General features: G+C 38.4%; 1 protein-coding gene across 2 annotated transcripts in view; it reads right to left on the bottom strand.

The window, feature by feature from the left end:
* Positions 1 to 9,063: 9,063 nt before the first annotated feature.
* pof1b (POF1B actin binding protein) overlaps positions 9,064 to 16,983 on the bottom strand; it is a 32,674-nt gene continuing 24,754 nt past the window's right edge. The window contains exons 7-13 of one of the 2 annotated variants that reach the window (XM_042499019.1): positions 16,023 to 16,136; positions 14,970 to 15,122; positions 14,171 to 14,290; positions 13,477 to 13,608; positions 11,806 to 11,879; positions 11,214 to 11,328; positions 9,064 to 9,104 (exon numbers count right to left, since the gene is read on the bottom strand). In XM_042499019.1, coding sequence (XP_042354953.1) covers positions 9,099 to 9,104; positions 11,214 to 11,328; positions 11,806 to 11,879; positions 13,477 to 13,608; positions 14,171 to 14,290; positions 14,970 to 15,122; positions 16,023 to 16,136 — 714 coding nt within the window. In that variant the 3' untranslated portion in view covers positions 9,064 to 9,098. Of the gene's footprint in view, positions 9,150 to 11,213; positions 11,329 to 11,805; positions 11,880 to 13,476; positions 13,609 to 14,170; positions 14,291 to 14,969; positions 15,123 to 16,022; positions 16,137 to 16,983 lie in introns of both variants that reach the window. The other variant, XM_042499018.1, reaches the window with a different exon arrangement.

Below are 16,983 nucleotides of genomic sequence, written 5' to 3' on the forward strand. Positions count from 1 at the left end.
TGGCACAGAGGAAAAAAATATATCAGGCTTTGGATGCTTTTTAGTTAAATCAACTTTAAACTGACTAGAATACATTAAGCCTTATTCTGTAAACTGTGTCTTTTACAGTAAAGAGCTAATCAAGTTTTCAGTAGCCAATGGTGATATTGACAACAGCATGTCCACAAGCTTGCAGTTTACGTCTACTGTATCTTCATGCAATGAAAACCTCTTCCTCTCCCTCTTCCACAAATAGCAGACATGCCTTTCACAGTGGGGGTTTCTCTCTCCCTCCATGTTATTTCTTATTTATCTTTTCGTCACCTCCTCCAACGCTCCTGCAGTATATTGTTATAGCTATCTTTATACCTTGAGATGTTTCAGCGTCAGTGCCAACCACAACTTGCAAAAGATGCCGTATTTGAATATTGTATTTGTCTACACTTTTCCAAGGAGGAGAAAGTTAAACAACAATAAGAATTTTCTTTTCACAATTGAATATTCTGAAATCAAAATAAGTGCTCCGCCCTCCAAAAAAACATTTAAAATACTGTGTTTTCCACTGTGTTGTTATTGAAATATTTACATGTTTTCGTTGTCTAGCCTATACTGTACATGCCGGGGGGCTTTGCTTTTTATAGCCAACAATGTGAAGGAGTGTCGGACCTTCCAGAGCAGAGGAATAGATCCGTCTCTCCATGCCCCCCGGCTCAGCTGTCTCCGATCAACAGTAAATCAGCGCTGGGGACGACTTACTCCTGCTGACAACATGCAGGATGGTTGTCACTCACTTAAGATCCTCCAACTCCTCACTAACTCACCAAACACTGCCAGGAGTGTAGAAGGTTTCACTCTGCATGTAGCCTAATATATGGGCACAGCAAGGCGGGGGGCTAGGGATACTTGTTTCTAGAAGATGCTACTTCACATGAATTCTTAAAAACCTGCTGGCATTCCTCATGGATCAATGCTGGTGCCTGTGATGTTTTGGTTTTATGAAGTTGAAAAGAGGGTAAACGTTACATCATAATTGCAGGCAGGTCCATGGTAACTCATAATATCTATAGTTAGGTTGGCAGAACATTTTGTACAGTTAATTTATGGTTCCCAAACATATCTGAACGACTTGTAGTGATCCCCTGGCTTTATTCACTGCGGTGCTTGACACTTGCGGTTTTGAGTGAAATGTCTCGTAAAGTACTGGAGGCATTGCCAAGATATTTAATACAAGTTCCCCTTGCAATGTTACGTAATTATATGGTGATCCCATAACTTTTTATCTAGTGCCATCATCAGCTCAGAGTTATAAATATTTTGCAGAATAATAATAATTGCAGAACTGACAGCCTCAGCTTTACTTTGTGTTTAGTGCTCATTGAACCTGATAAACATTAAAATCTAGTGAACATGTTAATTTTGTCAATTTGAATATGTGAGCATGCTGATGTTAGCAAAAAAAAATATTTGAAATTTCATCAATTTCAGTTGGAACTTACCACAGGTACATTGCAGCCTAGTGAACAGCAGTGTTGGGGAGTATTAAACATGTAAAATTTTGCCGTATACCTTGCTAGTGGTTGGTTATGTAAAAAAAAATGTCCCATTAAGGGAATGAGGTGGTATTTCAGGTGATTCAAAAAAGCCATATTTTGCAAAACTATTGCTATGGCTATGTGCTAGGACATAATGCAGCAGGCGCCACAAAAGGTGTTATCGCATCACATAACTCTTCAGAAGTTGAGTGGATCATCTGGAAATTTTGAATCTTCAATTCCTCTGTAAAAATTGTGGACTATCACGTCCCAGAAATCCTTTATATGTGTATGTATAAGGGGCTTGCCTTTATATTACCACTCACATAACATCTCTACATTGGCTCTGACTGGAATATGACGGCTAGTGCAGTGGCTGCAATAGAAATAAACCTGATAATGTTTTGAACATCCATCGCCATGCTTCTTGGAATGTTATCCTGATAGGAGAAGTCGCATAACATCACTCAATGGAAACACAGGCATCTTGCAATTGTTTTTTTTTTTTTTGACATTTGGAAATATCGCAGTTTACGCAGAACAATTTACGCAGAACTGTAATGGAAACCCACCTTGTGTTACTGTCAGAAAACAGAAAACACAAACACTGACAGGTGTTTGTGTTTGGACCAAAGCACCAAAGTATAGGAAAAACTGACTGTCTGAAATCACACTCTGGCTCTATTGGTTTCTACTTTGAATAGAATGTGATCTAATTTGATCCAGATAGTTAAAATAAGTGACTGATCCCTTTTAATTGAGGGGGATTATTCCACCCTATCAGTTTAGTTTAACAGTTAATCCGATATGGCTTAAAATAAACTAACAGCAGCCCACGCAGCTCTAACAATCAGCACCATGCCTGCTAAACACACTGCATACTCCTGAGTGCAGCACTAACGATACTGAAACACAGACATCCGAAGTGAAAGCAGCTTTGAATTAAATTACTGCTAAATTTACAGTCTTGTCACTGAGATAAATTCCTGCTGTATTTAGTGAAAGTCTGTCTTTCTGCTTACTGAAGCTGTGACCTCTTCTGCTTCTCTTCTCTGGCCCGCTGCTGTTCAATCTCCTGTTTGAGTAACTTTCCCTCTTCTTCCTCAGCTTTCTCCTGCCAGTTTCCCTGAAACACTTGTTGCCATGCCGAATTAGCTGCCAAACAAGGAAAGACAGAAATCACGTCCGTAGTGCAATAAAACATTATGTCCCGCAGAAAACCAAGACGTGAACATTCCTGCACACTTGTAGGCTGTAAAATCCTCAGCCAGCTGCAGTGAAAAGAGACACGGGGAACTGCTCCAGCCCCGACCCCTGGCCTGACCCAGGAGGAGCTCTTCTTTCATCCTGCAGGAGAAAACATAGTGTCCCGTGTCTGATCTGGAACGGTTGATACAAAATGATGCAGGAGATTGTGTGATGTATACTCCATGAGACATGTGAACACAGTGCCATCACAGTTCATACAAGTCTGAGCCTGGAGGTCAGCACACTGTTGTATATTGTTTTGTTTAAGTGTCATCAAATTTGGATGGAGCGATGTTTTCTCTATTGAGATTCAACCTGTACTGTGATGTAACTTTTTTATGACTTTATGTGGTCATGCAAAGTTCAGGCTGAACCCTCAGTTTACTACCAACTTTATACGCTCTGGGTTTTACTGCACATGCCCCAAACAGGGGTCATTCCTGTTTTCCCAGGGTCCTGTGTTCCCCAGCTCTTTATAGCACGTAAGAGGAACCTGAACAAGATGTTCCACAGCTCTGTATTTGCCAAATATGACATGAGCGATAGTTAGATAAGGGACTATAACCACAACCCTGAGAGTCATTAAATCGCACTGGACTCAGCCTAAATGACACTAGCTCCTGGATATCCCGCGGCGCCCCGATAGTAAGAACAACTCCCAAACATATTTCAGCCCTACATTTAAAATAATAAGAATTAGTTAACCAGTTAGTTAACCAATTAACCCTGTGGAACTGGAGCAAATTGGCTTGATTTCTTTCAAAAAAATGGAAAGAAGAAACTGATCCAAAATCAATAAATATATAAATAAATTTAAAAACTGAAAAAGAAGTAGAATTATAATAGAGAATAATTACCTGAAAATTAATTAAAATAATTTGAAATTTTTCTTTAAAAGAAAATGACACGCAAAAAGTATTTTAAAAATTATAGTAACTATGTAACATAATTTAAAATGTAATTATTTTTTAATTATTGTTTTTTTCCTAGGTTTTTTCAAATCATTTTCTAAATCTACAAATTTTCTTGCAATTTACCAAGGTTCTCATTGCTTTATTCTTTCTGACAGAAATTACACCAACTTGCTTAGAGTTCAAAGGCTAAAATACTTGTGAAAGGCATCTGAAAATAGCAAAAGAAAAGTGATGTTGCTCCAGGTTCCAAAGGGTTAAAGACAAGAAAGAACAACAGAAGATGAAAAAGGAGAAAAATAATGATTAAACATTTAGGGGTCAGGAAATCAAAAGTTTTCAGGTTGAGGTAAACAGCATTTTTAACAGCCACGTCTCAATGTACTTTAGTGTGAGGACGTGAAGGTGACAGATGGAGCATTAACTGTGGCTTTGACGCACATCCACCACTGACGCGTTTGTATTTCTGTCCTAAACATAAAAAATAAAAATATCCCCACCTTTAACAACTGTCATAGTTCAAATTCTGAAACTAAATGCTGACACCATCACAAGCACAAGTGCTCTTCCTCTCTGTTAATGTGGTTATTTATTTTTATTATATTTAAGTTAATCAGAGTTTGGTCTTTTTCAAATATCTGACTTCTCATTCTTACAGTGTAATCATATATTTCTTTTAAAATAATGTGTCTTGCGTGCTTAACATCAACAACAAACAGTGTTATGGCCGGAGTAAGCAAGATAACAGGGGATCCAAACGCAGGCAGCTTCATTATGCAGAGATAACCTATTTAACATTGATTAACAGATCCCTCTGTGAAATTTGACCTTGAAGGCCTCGAAGATACTGAAAAAAGTATTGTAGGTCCTATTCACAGTATACTATTCAAGGCATTTCTTGATATGCTGTATTATAACTTTTTCGTTTTTGGTTTTTTTTTGGCATAAACTACATCTTTCTTTTTTTTTTTTTTTTTAGCAATTTTGACCACATAGTATACTATGACTAGGACCTACAATACTTTTTTCCCTTTCTTCAAGGCCCTTTATAGAACAGTATTTTTTTATGGCATGCTGTATTATGACTTTTAATGGCATTTTTCATTACAATGACTGGCTCAGGCTGCGATGTGCTTGAAATGTATCAAAATCTTGTAAGTGGACACTGACCTTAAATTATTTTCCAGGACACATAGAGAGAAAGAGGGAAGTTTAATGCCATGTAGCTCCTTTTGTATAATTGTTTGCCTTATTGTGTTGACTGTGCAGTTAACAGGTCAGTAAAACACAAAACAAATGCACTTTTGCATAGAGACATTACTCATTTTAATCACAACCTATCACAGTGAAATCACTTCTTACTGCAGAGGACCAAATCCTCTTGAACTGGAAAATTAAAGAAACAGTTTTGTTTAAGAAAATATATTTAAACATCTATTTGCAGATTAGCTACAACCAGTTAATTTAGCTCAGCATACAATTTATTCTCAGCTGGCAAAAAGAGGGAGGATTTGGTTTCCTCAGAGATTACCCACATAGCAAATGAAGGCCTTTTGGCAACCAAAGAGCCACTGTTGGTTCCATGCTGCCAAAAGATGTTTGAAACTGATCAGTGATGCCAGATTTTTACTAACTGACCAGATGATATTTTGTCAGCCCAACAGTGACGCTGGTTTAACATTAGTTTGATAAAAAGCTTAAGTTGCTAACAGTATAAGGCACTTGAGGTCCCATGATAGTCGGTAAATTTTTACAGGCTTCCAACAGAATCTGGCTGTGTGTCCACTGGGCAGCTCTTTTCTGTCAGTAGTGTTAAATCACATGTTTAGGAGGAATGTCGGTGCTAACTGGCTGAAAAATAGGCATGGTGCTTGAGTTAAATAGGATATTTTAAATATTATTTTAAACTGGTGCTGCAGCCTGTTAAACCACATACTGCACAAGCATCTGAAAATTTTTGTCTGTTGCACAAACTCAAACCATTTCCAAAATTTAACGGTGACCTAAAGCTCATCCTGTCCCCATGCAAGGTGTGAAAATAATGCTAGACTTAAGGACACAGTAAATCCATGACTCGGACGGACAAAAAACCTCTAGATAGAGGTGAAAGAGCAAACTTAGCACAATTCGTCTTACCAAAATGGCAGCGTACCTGTGAGCTCCTGTCTCCAGGCTAATTCCAGAAATACTGGCAAACAATCAGTCTGTTCAAGGTGTACAAAAAGTTCTCAGTATGCATTATTAAAGGAATACTTCACCCCAAAAATGATTTGTGCATCTAATGGTCATGTAGTGTTATCTTGAATTTGTGCAAACATATTGATTAACTGATTGATTAATGATCACGTTTAACAACAGTAAAACTATATAAAAACATCTGGTTACAAACTCTCACAAAACTTTCAGTGACATCCAATTTTAATTTATCCAGTCATATGCTCAGTGCTTCCCAAACAAATTCATTTTCACTCAAACCTTACTACTTAAAACTGAGCTGAAATAGAAACATATTCATGCTCACGTCAAAGCCAGACTCAAATACTCAGGTTTTTATTTTTATTTTTTTGCGAAAATACATATGTTTGGGAAAAACTGAGGACATAACTGGATAAATTAGACTTGACTGAACAAGCTGTGAGAGTTTTTTTTGCGGCAAAAATGTGATATTTCAACATGTTTGACGTTTTCCATAGAGGCATGAAGGTAAGACGGCATAAGTAATTGATCTGCAAAAGGTCACTTTTTGGGTGAAGTATTCCTTTAAACATATGCAGAGAGAAAGGTGGAATTTTTTATTTTATTTTTGTATTTAACTGTCCCTTTTTCATGCTTTATAAGCCAAAAGTAAAACTGCAGTTTAAAGTTTCACAACAAAAAAATGGCAGGTTTGAATTGCTGTTTATAATAACATCACTCAGTAATCAAGAGGAAACAGAAATACAATTTTCATCAAAAAGAGGAATGTAGCATACTGAAGCATATATCTGTATGTTTGTTAAGTGTTTGGCTTGTATGTTTGTTTGTGGTTTAGCCACTTGATGTCACTGTTGTTCTCTGTATAAGTTAGATCTATTAGTTGCTAGTATTGCACGTCCTGCACGTGCAGCCATGATATCTATTCAATGTGGGAGACAAACCAGATTAGATACCTGTGTAACTGGCAACAAGAAAGATAAAATGTGTTTCTGTCTTTGGCTCAGTGGAGCAACAATAAATAAACAGCCTCCGTTTAAAGTCATCTAGTTTTAGTGGAATGGTTTCTGTAAACCTCCTACCAACAACTGCCATCAGGCTGTAGCAGTGAAACAGGCCGCCGCACCTTAAAGACGAGCACCCAATGGACACAAAGCCGTCCACATGCTTCCTTATGTAAAAACCCAGAACACAGACAACCAAGAAAACTCAGTTAACAGTTTACATATTGTGCTTTAAAATGTTCTTCCACCATCATAAAACCCCAAAAAATCATGCTCCAGTTCTACCCACTCGACCGCTGCGATGCATCACACCCATGGGAGTCCTGTTTCTGTCATGGATGTGAGACATTGCACAGGTCCGACCCAGATACCACTTTCATACATAAACACATCCAAAGCTACACGTGGACAACACATACCCATGCACCTCCGCGTCTAACGAAGCAACAAAATAAACAATAACACAGATAAAAACTACCATTTAACAAAAAAACAAAACAAAAGCAAAGCAAACTACCCGATCAAAACATTTCTCAAATGTCCATCAAAACTGTATTGTAGGACGGCTGCTCAAAAAACGAGTCCATCTCACAATACATATATCTGTCTCTATAAATATTAACATGCAGAGAAGTATTCATACTAACACATCCTCTGCCCTGTACCCTGGGCTACCATGGCTGTGGTGGCTTTAAGGAGGATTTCATGCTACATGCTAGATGGTGCCAGATTTGTCTAAAAGTGGATTAGTGACAACTGGAAGCTGAGACGGCGCTTGGCGATTGTCTTCCCCTCAGTGAGCCCCATAGTGAGGACATTTTTGACCAGACTGCCCTGACAACTAAAATAATGCAACAACTAATAATACAACTATAACATATCTGTTGTGTGCAGGAATGTACAACACAAACTTTTTTTTCTGGTGATCTGGTTGATCTGTAGCACTGTGCAACTATGGTGGTTTTGAATGCTCGCTGAATTTGTAATCATGTTATCTTTATTTTTTGAGTGATTTGAAATCTTAATTTTGCCAGTTAAGCTCTCATACATCCGCCTGTAATTAGACAGCATTTACAATTTGAGAACTTCAGCTTCATGGAATTGAGAAAAGTACAATAGTGCATGTGCCAAATTAAATTTGGTACTTGAAATTAAATATGAGGGGAGACAAAATCCACATGGAGCTGAATGTAGCCTAAATGTAGTTTCTATGCTGCTGAGTAGGGTTGGGACAAATAATCAATACAGTTATATACCACAAAACAATCTCATGTGATACTGATAGATCTGCTTATTTCCACTCCAGAATACTTATCTTAAAAATTAATAGTTTTTGGCATTTTGGCTCATTTGTCAAAGTTGTGCATTCAACTCTGTGAAATTTCCTCATCATGCAGGCAATTCCTATGTTTTTCTCACATAATCTGCCATTTCTGCTCAGTTACATAGATTGTAATGTATCACAGATGACTGTCTTGCACTATATCACAGAATCACATTTTCAGATTCAACTGTTGGCAATGTATTGTGATTTGCCAGCCCCACTGCACAATGTTGATCATTTATTTATCTGGTAAAAGTAGTACAAACATTCATTCTTCATCGAAATACTGTGCGCCATGTTTTAGTGTCAAAGTCAGATGGAGAGAGTAATTGTTAAATTTAGAAGTAAGCGTAAGTTAAAACTTCAGATACATTTTTTATTTTAGTATTTCTGACATGACATTTACTTTTAACTGCTGCAAACAGTGTGGAGAGCAGCTAATCAAGAGCCAGTGTGTGGTTTACTTCTGTCATTTGTTGTGATATTTTCAGACTAAATCTTAACTTAATCAAGCAAAATAAAGTTGGGAAATTGAGAAAGGAAAGGAACTGCCTGTTTGTGCCACAGAGCAAATCATCTCAGATTTTTGAACAAAACTGCCCCATGTGAAGCTCAAATCTCGCCCAGTTCCCAGTTGTCATGATTGCTTTACTTCCACCTTAATCCATTGCACAACCAACTGGCTGTAGCACACTCTGGAAAGATTTGGTCTTTGATTATTTTGTCATGAAAAAAAATCCCAAACTAAACAGTTACCAACCCAATTTGGTCAAACCAAAGATTCGAACCAATGATCCCAAATCTATGGGGAGGAGAGGGAGATTTCAACCACCACCAACCCTGGGAGCCCTGAGGATGAGGGACGGGATGGGAGGGGGGGGGAGAGCTGGGTCTTCTCATCGATCAATCATTCCTGTCGGAGAGAAGCAGTGTGTCTTTAAGGGGTTGTAATGATTTCCTGTTTCGAAATAAACAAAGCACAGGTGCAGTTGTTACATTTCATACAAATGTTTAGTCAGCTCGAAAAAGAAAAGAAAGAAACCGTCTGGATGTTCGAGCAACAAGGCAGATCCACTCAAAATGTGGATAACAAGCTGAAATTATTTTATTTTCTTGTATTGTATTGTAAACCATCATTCCATGTTAACTGAGTGCAGAGAAAACTTACAGTTTTTTAGGTTTTCAATTTCTCAAAACTGTAAAATTTAGTTTTATTCGAGAGGATGGTTCGTATTTTTTCAAGTGGGGTTGCATGAGGCACTTACCCTCATAGTCAGTGTCTAACCTACAGTAGACGTCTGTTTGCACGGCCCCAGTTTGGAGAACAAAAGCAGGATGAGGGGCAGCAACATATTTAAGCCATCAAAAAAAAAAAATCAGTTTAACCAGTTAAAGCTTTTGAAACCTGAGCAAATTGGTTTTACTTTGAGTAAAAAAATGGAGAAAAGGCTAGAGAAACTACCTGAGACATTTGCCTAAAAATTGGTTAATAATTCAGATAACGTAAGAAAAAGAAAAAAAGGGGTATGCTGAAAAGGGGAATTTATTATATATTTTCTGTTACAATTTAAAATATAAAATAGTGTAATTATAAATAGCTTTTGGGACATTTTCCCTATTTTTTGGATAATTTTCTAATAATGCTCCCCTCTTTTTTAAAAACTCATTTGTAGGTAATTTGCTTGTCACATTTTTACTAATTTCTTGTAATTTGCGGGACATTTCTTGTCAAGTTGGTCATTGCGTTTTTATCCATGTTTTCAGAAGAAATCCTATCAATTTGCTCCGGTTTCAAAGTGTCAGTAGCCTGTGAAAGGCATCTGAACACAGCACAAGGAAACTGATGTCAATCCAGGTTTCAAAGGGTTAAGTGTATGCTATATTGAGTATTTTTACACTTTACCTTTCCGTCACACAGCTGGTTGAGACGGCGAAATTTAACAAAAACATCATTTTCAGTTTGGCTTGCTAAACACAGGAGCCACCTGCTGCTGCCTCCATCAGTCAGTTGGTGTTATCGTGCGGCTTTGGCGTATCCGAAATAAAAACACCAATTACAAAGTATCTGATCGAAGCAGCAGTAGACCAGCAGCTCCTGTATTTAATGATGTTTCGTCATTATTTTTCTCAATCGAGTTTAGCTTTAAAGAGAGCAATAAAACAGCTTAATTTATATATTAAATATGACATTTAAACTGATATTGATTTTTTAAATTTTTTTTGGTGGCTACAAAACACTTGATTGCTAAATAAACCCTCCACATCAGAACATTACTCAGAGTACATGTCAGTACTCCTGCAGTGTATTACATCCACTGCATGTAATACACTGACTATGGATAAGTACCTCCTCCAAACTCTATTTATCCTGCTGGAATAATTAAAACCTTCATGTAAAGACACACAGGAGTTTTCAAACCCTTGTGTTTTCAAACAGCAAGTGTGTGCGTGTGCAGTTAATGTGGCCACAAACTCACTTCAACTCTAATTTCAATAAGCCAACTCGATTTAAAAATAAAAAAAAAAGTACATGCCAGTACAAAACCTCAGCTGTTCTTTTAAAATTTTATTTATTGTGTTTTTCTCACTTGGAATTAAATTCCCCGCCTTTTTGAAAAAAGGTGCAATTAAATCATTATAATAGTAATTTTCCCTCACCCTCATTCTAACCTCTGGCTCCCACCCTTCCTTATGTTAGTGTTGAATGTGATGTGGCTTCGTGAAGGCGTTCTGTTGAATCAGTTCCCAGTTCTGCAGTTTATCACGGTGCTTGAATGCCAGCTGGTTTCTCAGAATTAATAAACCTCTCTCAAACAGCAGCAGTGCTGAATATCTGCTGCTAATCGCACCAGAAATTATCAATAAGAAAGAGAGACCAAGAGAGACTCTTGAGACCAAAATCCTCACAGTAACTGCTCGCTCTGGTGCTTGTTGTTAACGTTTTATTGCGGATTATGTTGATTGATAGTAGGTGATATTACTGTATTTGGTCATCTCCTATAAAACTTTATTCCATTTTTACCTGCTTGATCATCTCTCCAGTTTTCTCGATGACGATGGTCTTGGCTTCTTTGACAGGCGAGGTGACCTGGTAGTCGTCGCTCAGCAGCCCGAGGATCGGGTACTGGTTCCTGTACCTGCACACACACACGGAGGTATGTTCACTTATGGCCTTTACAGACAGATTTGGTTGGTTAGTTCACTGCAGACTGAGATAATAATTACGTTTTATATTTGGTGCAGATATTTTTCCCCCTTTTTTTTTTTTTAAATCATCTCCTTGACTGTCAAATCTGTTTCTAATAGATTTTTCTATTTTGTGTTGTCAGTTTGCATTGACAGCAGTTAAAGGGACAACAATTTGAGTCTAAAAACTTTATGAAAATGTCCATTGATTCCATGGTAACATTTTAAAATGCTTCTTTTTTTAACCAACTGTCCATAACCAAAATATAATATTTTTACTAAAATGTAAAAACAGCTGATTCTACCATTAAGAAGCTGGAACCTTAAAATATTTGGCAAATTTGCTTGAAGAAAGACCTCAACAGCTAACTGATTATTAAAACGGTTTTGGTTTTTGTGTTTTCAGATGCTCTGCTGTGATGTTGTACCTCTTGGTGATGATGGTCTTGGTGACTTGGCTCTTGGAGCTTTCGTTTCTGTCCTGCATCAGCCTCCTGATCTCCTGAGGGCCACAAGAGGTCAAAGGTCAGTACAGTGTGTGCTTAAAGGCCATCTCTTGTGTGATTCATGTAATTCATAAAAATACAGTCGGTACTTGGAATCTATTGTCTGGTCAGATTTGTAGTTTATTTATTCATTGATTGCATTGCTAATTTTCCAAATTTTAGACTGTATTTTATTTTGGCGGTTTTTGTTTAGACAGTGTTTCAATTAAAATGTACGGCTTCTATTGTGTAACTGGAAAAACAAAAAGTGTTTTGTAGCTGATTCTCTTAATTTGACATTTTTTTCCAATCTGCTTCTCTTCTTGTGAACTAGCTGCAGTTTTTAGTGTGAGAAACTATGAAACAGGTGACATGGCAGCACCCTGAGGGGACAAAGGCATTGCCAAAGTGAAATTAACCCATCAGTTGAAGCTGCACAAAGACAATGAGGTCAGAATGCAGTTGAACCTGACAGGTGAAAACGAATGAATGAAGTAAGCAGCAAATCAGCTCACAAGCATAAATGATGTGTGTGTGTGTGTGTGTGTGTGTGTGTGTGTGTGTTTCTTTCTGTGTAAACAGGTCACATTTCCCAGCTGGCATGATTTACACACTTCATCCCAGGTAAGTCACGTACTTTCTTTCTGCACGACTGAACACACAGACACACACACACACACACAGACACAGACACACACACAGACACAGACACAGACATAGACACAGACACACAGACACACACACACACACACACAAAGACACAGACACACAGACACACACACACAGACACACACACACACAGACACAGACACAGACATAGACATAGACACAGACACACAGACACACAGACACACACACACACACACACAGACAGACACACAGACACACAGACACACAGACACACACACACACTCCTTTCGTTGATTTGGAGTGTAGCGCCTGTGATTGTAAACTGATAACTCAAAATGTGAAACTAGTTTATTACAACTTGGGTCTTATTTTGCAGTTTTGTCCATCATTGTTTTTTATCTGCAAACTGAGAATCGCCGATCTGACACATTTTAAACAAATCCAGAGTTTAGTCATACATATCGGAATGAGAAATCAAACGTGCATCGTAAGATCGTTCAGAGTATGACCTGGAATAACTTTGACCTACAGTACTTGCCGTAGTGGTGTGCACATTGGGTAATGAGCTTTTATCAACATTTCAGGTTAATTTGGAGGTAAATCTGATTATTTTAACAACCTGTCTCACCGTCTGACGACTTTCTATTCTCAGTTCTCAGCAAGTCACTTTATGGACGCAGTATTATTGTAACTTATAGAAAACGATGGCCAAAAAATATGAAAAAAACCCCCAAGTTGTGATAAACAAGAATTAATGGAACATACCAAAGATTTTGCATCATTTACTACAAATCACACGTGCTTTAAAATCACAGTCAAAGGAATAGTTTTAAAAAAAAAATTTGCATAGTACTCGGCTCCCTGGGCTCACTGTAGTCCCAGAAAAAGCTTTAAGTCGAAAGATGTTCTAATTCTCTCCACGAATAAGAGTAAAACAGTTGGCTGAAATAAAATGAGAAACTGTTGGTTTGTTTTGTTGCAGACCTCCTCCTGTCGTGTGATGGTGGTCTGCCGCTGCTCTAACAGGGCGAGCAGCTCTGAGATTTTCAGCTGGAGACTCTTTTCTGAGGACGACCTGTCGGTGGTGACCTCTGTCTGGATCTTCGTTATCTGGCTCTGGAGGGAGGACGGAGACAAATGAGTAAAAGGAGAGCCTGAGTAAGTAAATGGCACATGCCGCATTACAGCTGCCCTTAAAAGATATGTTCTGCAAGACAGAGCTCGCCTCTGCGAAAGAGTGTGAGGGAGAAGGGGAGAGGGAGAGAGGACATAAGAAAAAGAGAAAGTTAAAAAGGGGGGGATGGGTTGAGGGAGAAAGGAAGAGAAAGCAGGACAGAGAGGGGGTGAGAGGGGAATCAAGGGGGAGGGAGGTAGGTGAGACGAGAGACCAGGGGTGAGGGAGAGGGACAAGGGACAGATAGGGGACACAGACGGTTGAAGGAGAAAGGGGGAGAGGTGGTGAGAGAGGGAGAGAAACAAGGGTTAGAGAGAAAGGGTGAAAGAGTGCAGGGGTATGGGAGAGGGGGATCAAGGGACATGGAGGGAGAGAGTGAGGGGTGAGGGTGAAAGGGGGATAGAGGGGGAATAAGTGCAGGGGTGAGGAAGAAAAGTAGGGCTGGGGTGAGTGAGAGAGAGAGAAGGTGAGGGAGAAAGGGGGAGAGAGAATGGGTCTATCCACCCGCAGCCTGGTGATCTCCCGGTCTTTCTCCTCTCTCATGGAGTTCAGCTGGTCTCTGTACTGACGGGACAGCTCCTCTGTCTTGATGTGCAGGGTGCTGCTGCTGCCCTGTCCCGCCAGCTGCAGACACATGGACGACAAGAGGACAGAAAACCATCAGCCTCGCTGCAGAGTTAACACCTGCCTTATTTTTATCTTTTGACCTCGTCATTGAAACTAAAGTGTCTAAGTCATATTTGTGCAAGACGGGATTTTTTTTTCCTGATTATTGACTTTGGCATGTGGAATCTTCATCAATCATGGAGTAACTCATTTTGGAATCTTCGCTGAGATTGATTTATGTCATGAAGAAAATAAAAGCTGGCTTGAAAACTGAACTACAATCAGAGGCCAAACGGTTTTTACTGCAGGCTACCTGCACCTCGTTTCCAAACTCACGATCAACGTGTTTTTCATCACGCAAGTATTTTTGACTCTTTGTTCTACAAGATCTAAGCACGAGTGTTAACAACCGTATTATCAAGAGTCTGCCAAACTTCAGAATAGCTCAGTGCTCCAGAAAACTCCCCGTCTGTCATTACAAGTAACCCTTTCAAACCTGGGTCGACATCAAACATTTCAATACTTGAAATTTGAGCTGGTTGGTTTGATATCAATATTTTTGAGTCATTTCTTGTTACTCATTGCCTTCTTAATTTTTCTTAATGAAATCAAGCCAATTTGCTCAGGTTTCAAAGGGTTAAGACACGATTGAACTGATCTCCGCTGATAATTGATGGTGAGACAGACAGTGTGTTACCTTCTGCCGGAGCATCTCGTTCTCCTTCTCCAGAGCTCTCATCCTCCCCTCCACCTCTTTGATCTTGTAGTCGTGGCTTGATTCAGTGTTTCGGCTGCTCATCAGCTGAGTTTCCAGAGAACGCTGGGCGATGGTGGTTTCCTTCAGAGATGCCTGGAGAGGGACGACACACACACACACACTTTTTTAATGCCACTCAGAATTTAAGACAAACTAGTAAATTGGCAAAGTTTGTGTCCATTTTTGATTGACATACTAAACTAGGATTTTTTTCTTTTCCTTCAAATTAATTTTTAACTTACATACTAAACTGTGGCGTTTTTGTCCAGTTTTGACTGACATACTAAACTATGAGGTTTTTGTCCATTTTTGGCCTACATACTTTTTTATACCAACCCCCCCGCAGGTTAGCCAAACTTAATGGGAAAAGAAAAAAAAAAGCAAACCCTAAAACATTACCCAAACTTCTACTTGTAAACATCAATAATATTTTATATACAGACTTCAACTTTGGCTTACCAGACTTAGAGAAAGTTCTGTGCAAAAATGTCTTGTGCACGGAGGAATTACTTCCACTATTTTGGGTGCACTTGCTCTAAATTCAGTGGTTGAACTTATCTGGATAAATGCTTTACAACGTGTCTGATCATCTGACTCGTGTCCTGTTGGACTTTGTTATAGTTATGTCACTGACTGCAAAGAAAATGATGGCAAAACTAAAAATAAGAATGATAAATTGTAATTAAAATGACTTACATGTTAAAATATGTACTTTGTTTTTAACATTAAACTCTCTAACATATGCTCTCACATATACACTGCTACATACATTTACCTTTTCACAAAATATAAAAGAACACAATGTGTGTCGAGATGATTACTTTTTAGATTTGAGTCCAATTTTGTGTTAACCTGAACCTTCTACAGACACCAGGCTCTGCAGGGCATTCTGGTCTACAGTAAAACAAGTAAATACATGATCTTTAATTTTACTTAAAACACACATGCGCGCACACACACACACAAACACACACACAGATGGAAGTATTGTACCTGGAGCTGTCTGTTGTTTTCTCGGACGGCCTCCAGGAGGCAGTCATACTGCTTTGCCTGGTCGGCTTTGAAGCTCAGATCTCTCTCTAAACCCTCCTTCTCGCTCTCCAGACGCTGCGACAAGAGACAGACAGACACATCTTCAGTAATACTTTGGCAAATTTTGTCATGTTCATGTTTGATCAATAACATATTTCCTCTCAATTCCTCTCAGATATGTCGACATCATGTGACGGTAGGTGATTGAAGTGGATACCTGCTTTTATTGTGTTGATAAGATAAGATAAAATAAGATAATCCTTTAGTAGTCCCACAGTGGGGAAATCTGCAGTGTCGCAGCAGCTATAGGAATAGGATAAAAAGAACAATATAATAGTAAAAAATAGTAAAAAATAATTACAAATGAAAAAAAAAGAATAATAAAAAACAAGGTGCTAAGTAAATAAGAAAACAAGGTACAAAATAGTAATATAAAGTGACATGGTGCCAAGAATAGTTTATGTCTCTTTTTGTTAGAAAAAACGACATTTGCATTCTGTCTGTGTGAGATGCTAATTGTTTCTGTTCAGCAATGCAAGCACACAATAAAACTGTCCCCACTGCTCCGCATCAACAATGACAATAACAAGCTGTCATTATCTGGCCTGACAGCTGTAATTCAAAGCATTAAATGAGTTTGCAGGATTGTGACAGGCTCATATAATGTGCTGTGGGGACATACTGACACACAGAGCTGTAAGGAGGATCTAAATCTGTGTGAAAACATTTTATTATGAGCCAATAAGAGTCACTACCACCACTGTTTGCTCATTACACAAGGAAACAATAGTGCCAAAATAATGATGAATAAATAACAATAAATGTATTACTTGATTATCTTGTGGGAATTTCATTTCTAATACTCAAGTACTCTCAGTAAATACAAAAATCTGGAAATTCTGATGGGAACATTTTAGTTATT

This window comes from Plectropomus leopardus, chromosome 13, assembly GCF_008729295.1.
Source record: "Plectropomus leopardus isolate mb chromosome 13, YSFRI_Pleo_2.0, whole genome shotgun sequence".
Lineage (NCBI taxonomy): Eukaryota > Metazoa > Chordata > Actinopteri > Perciformes > Serranidae > Plectropomus > Plectropomus leopardus.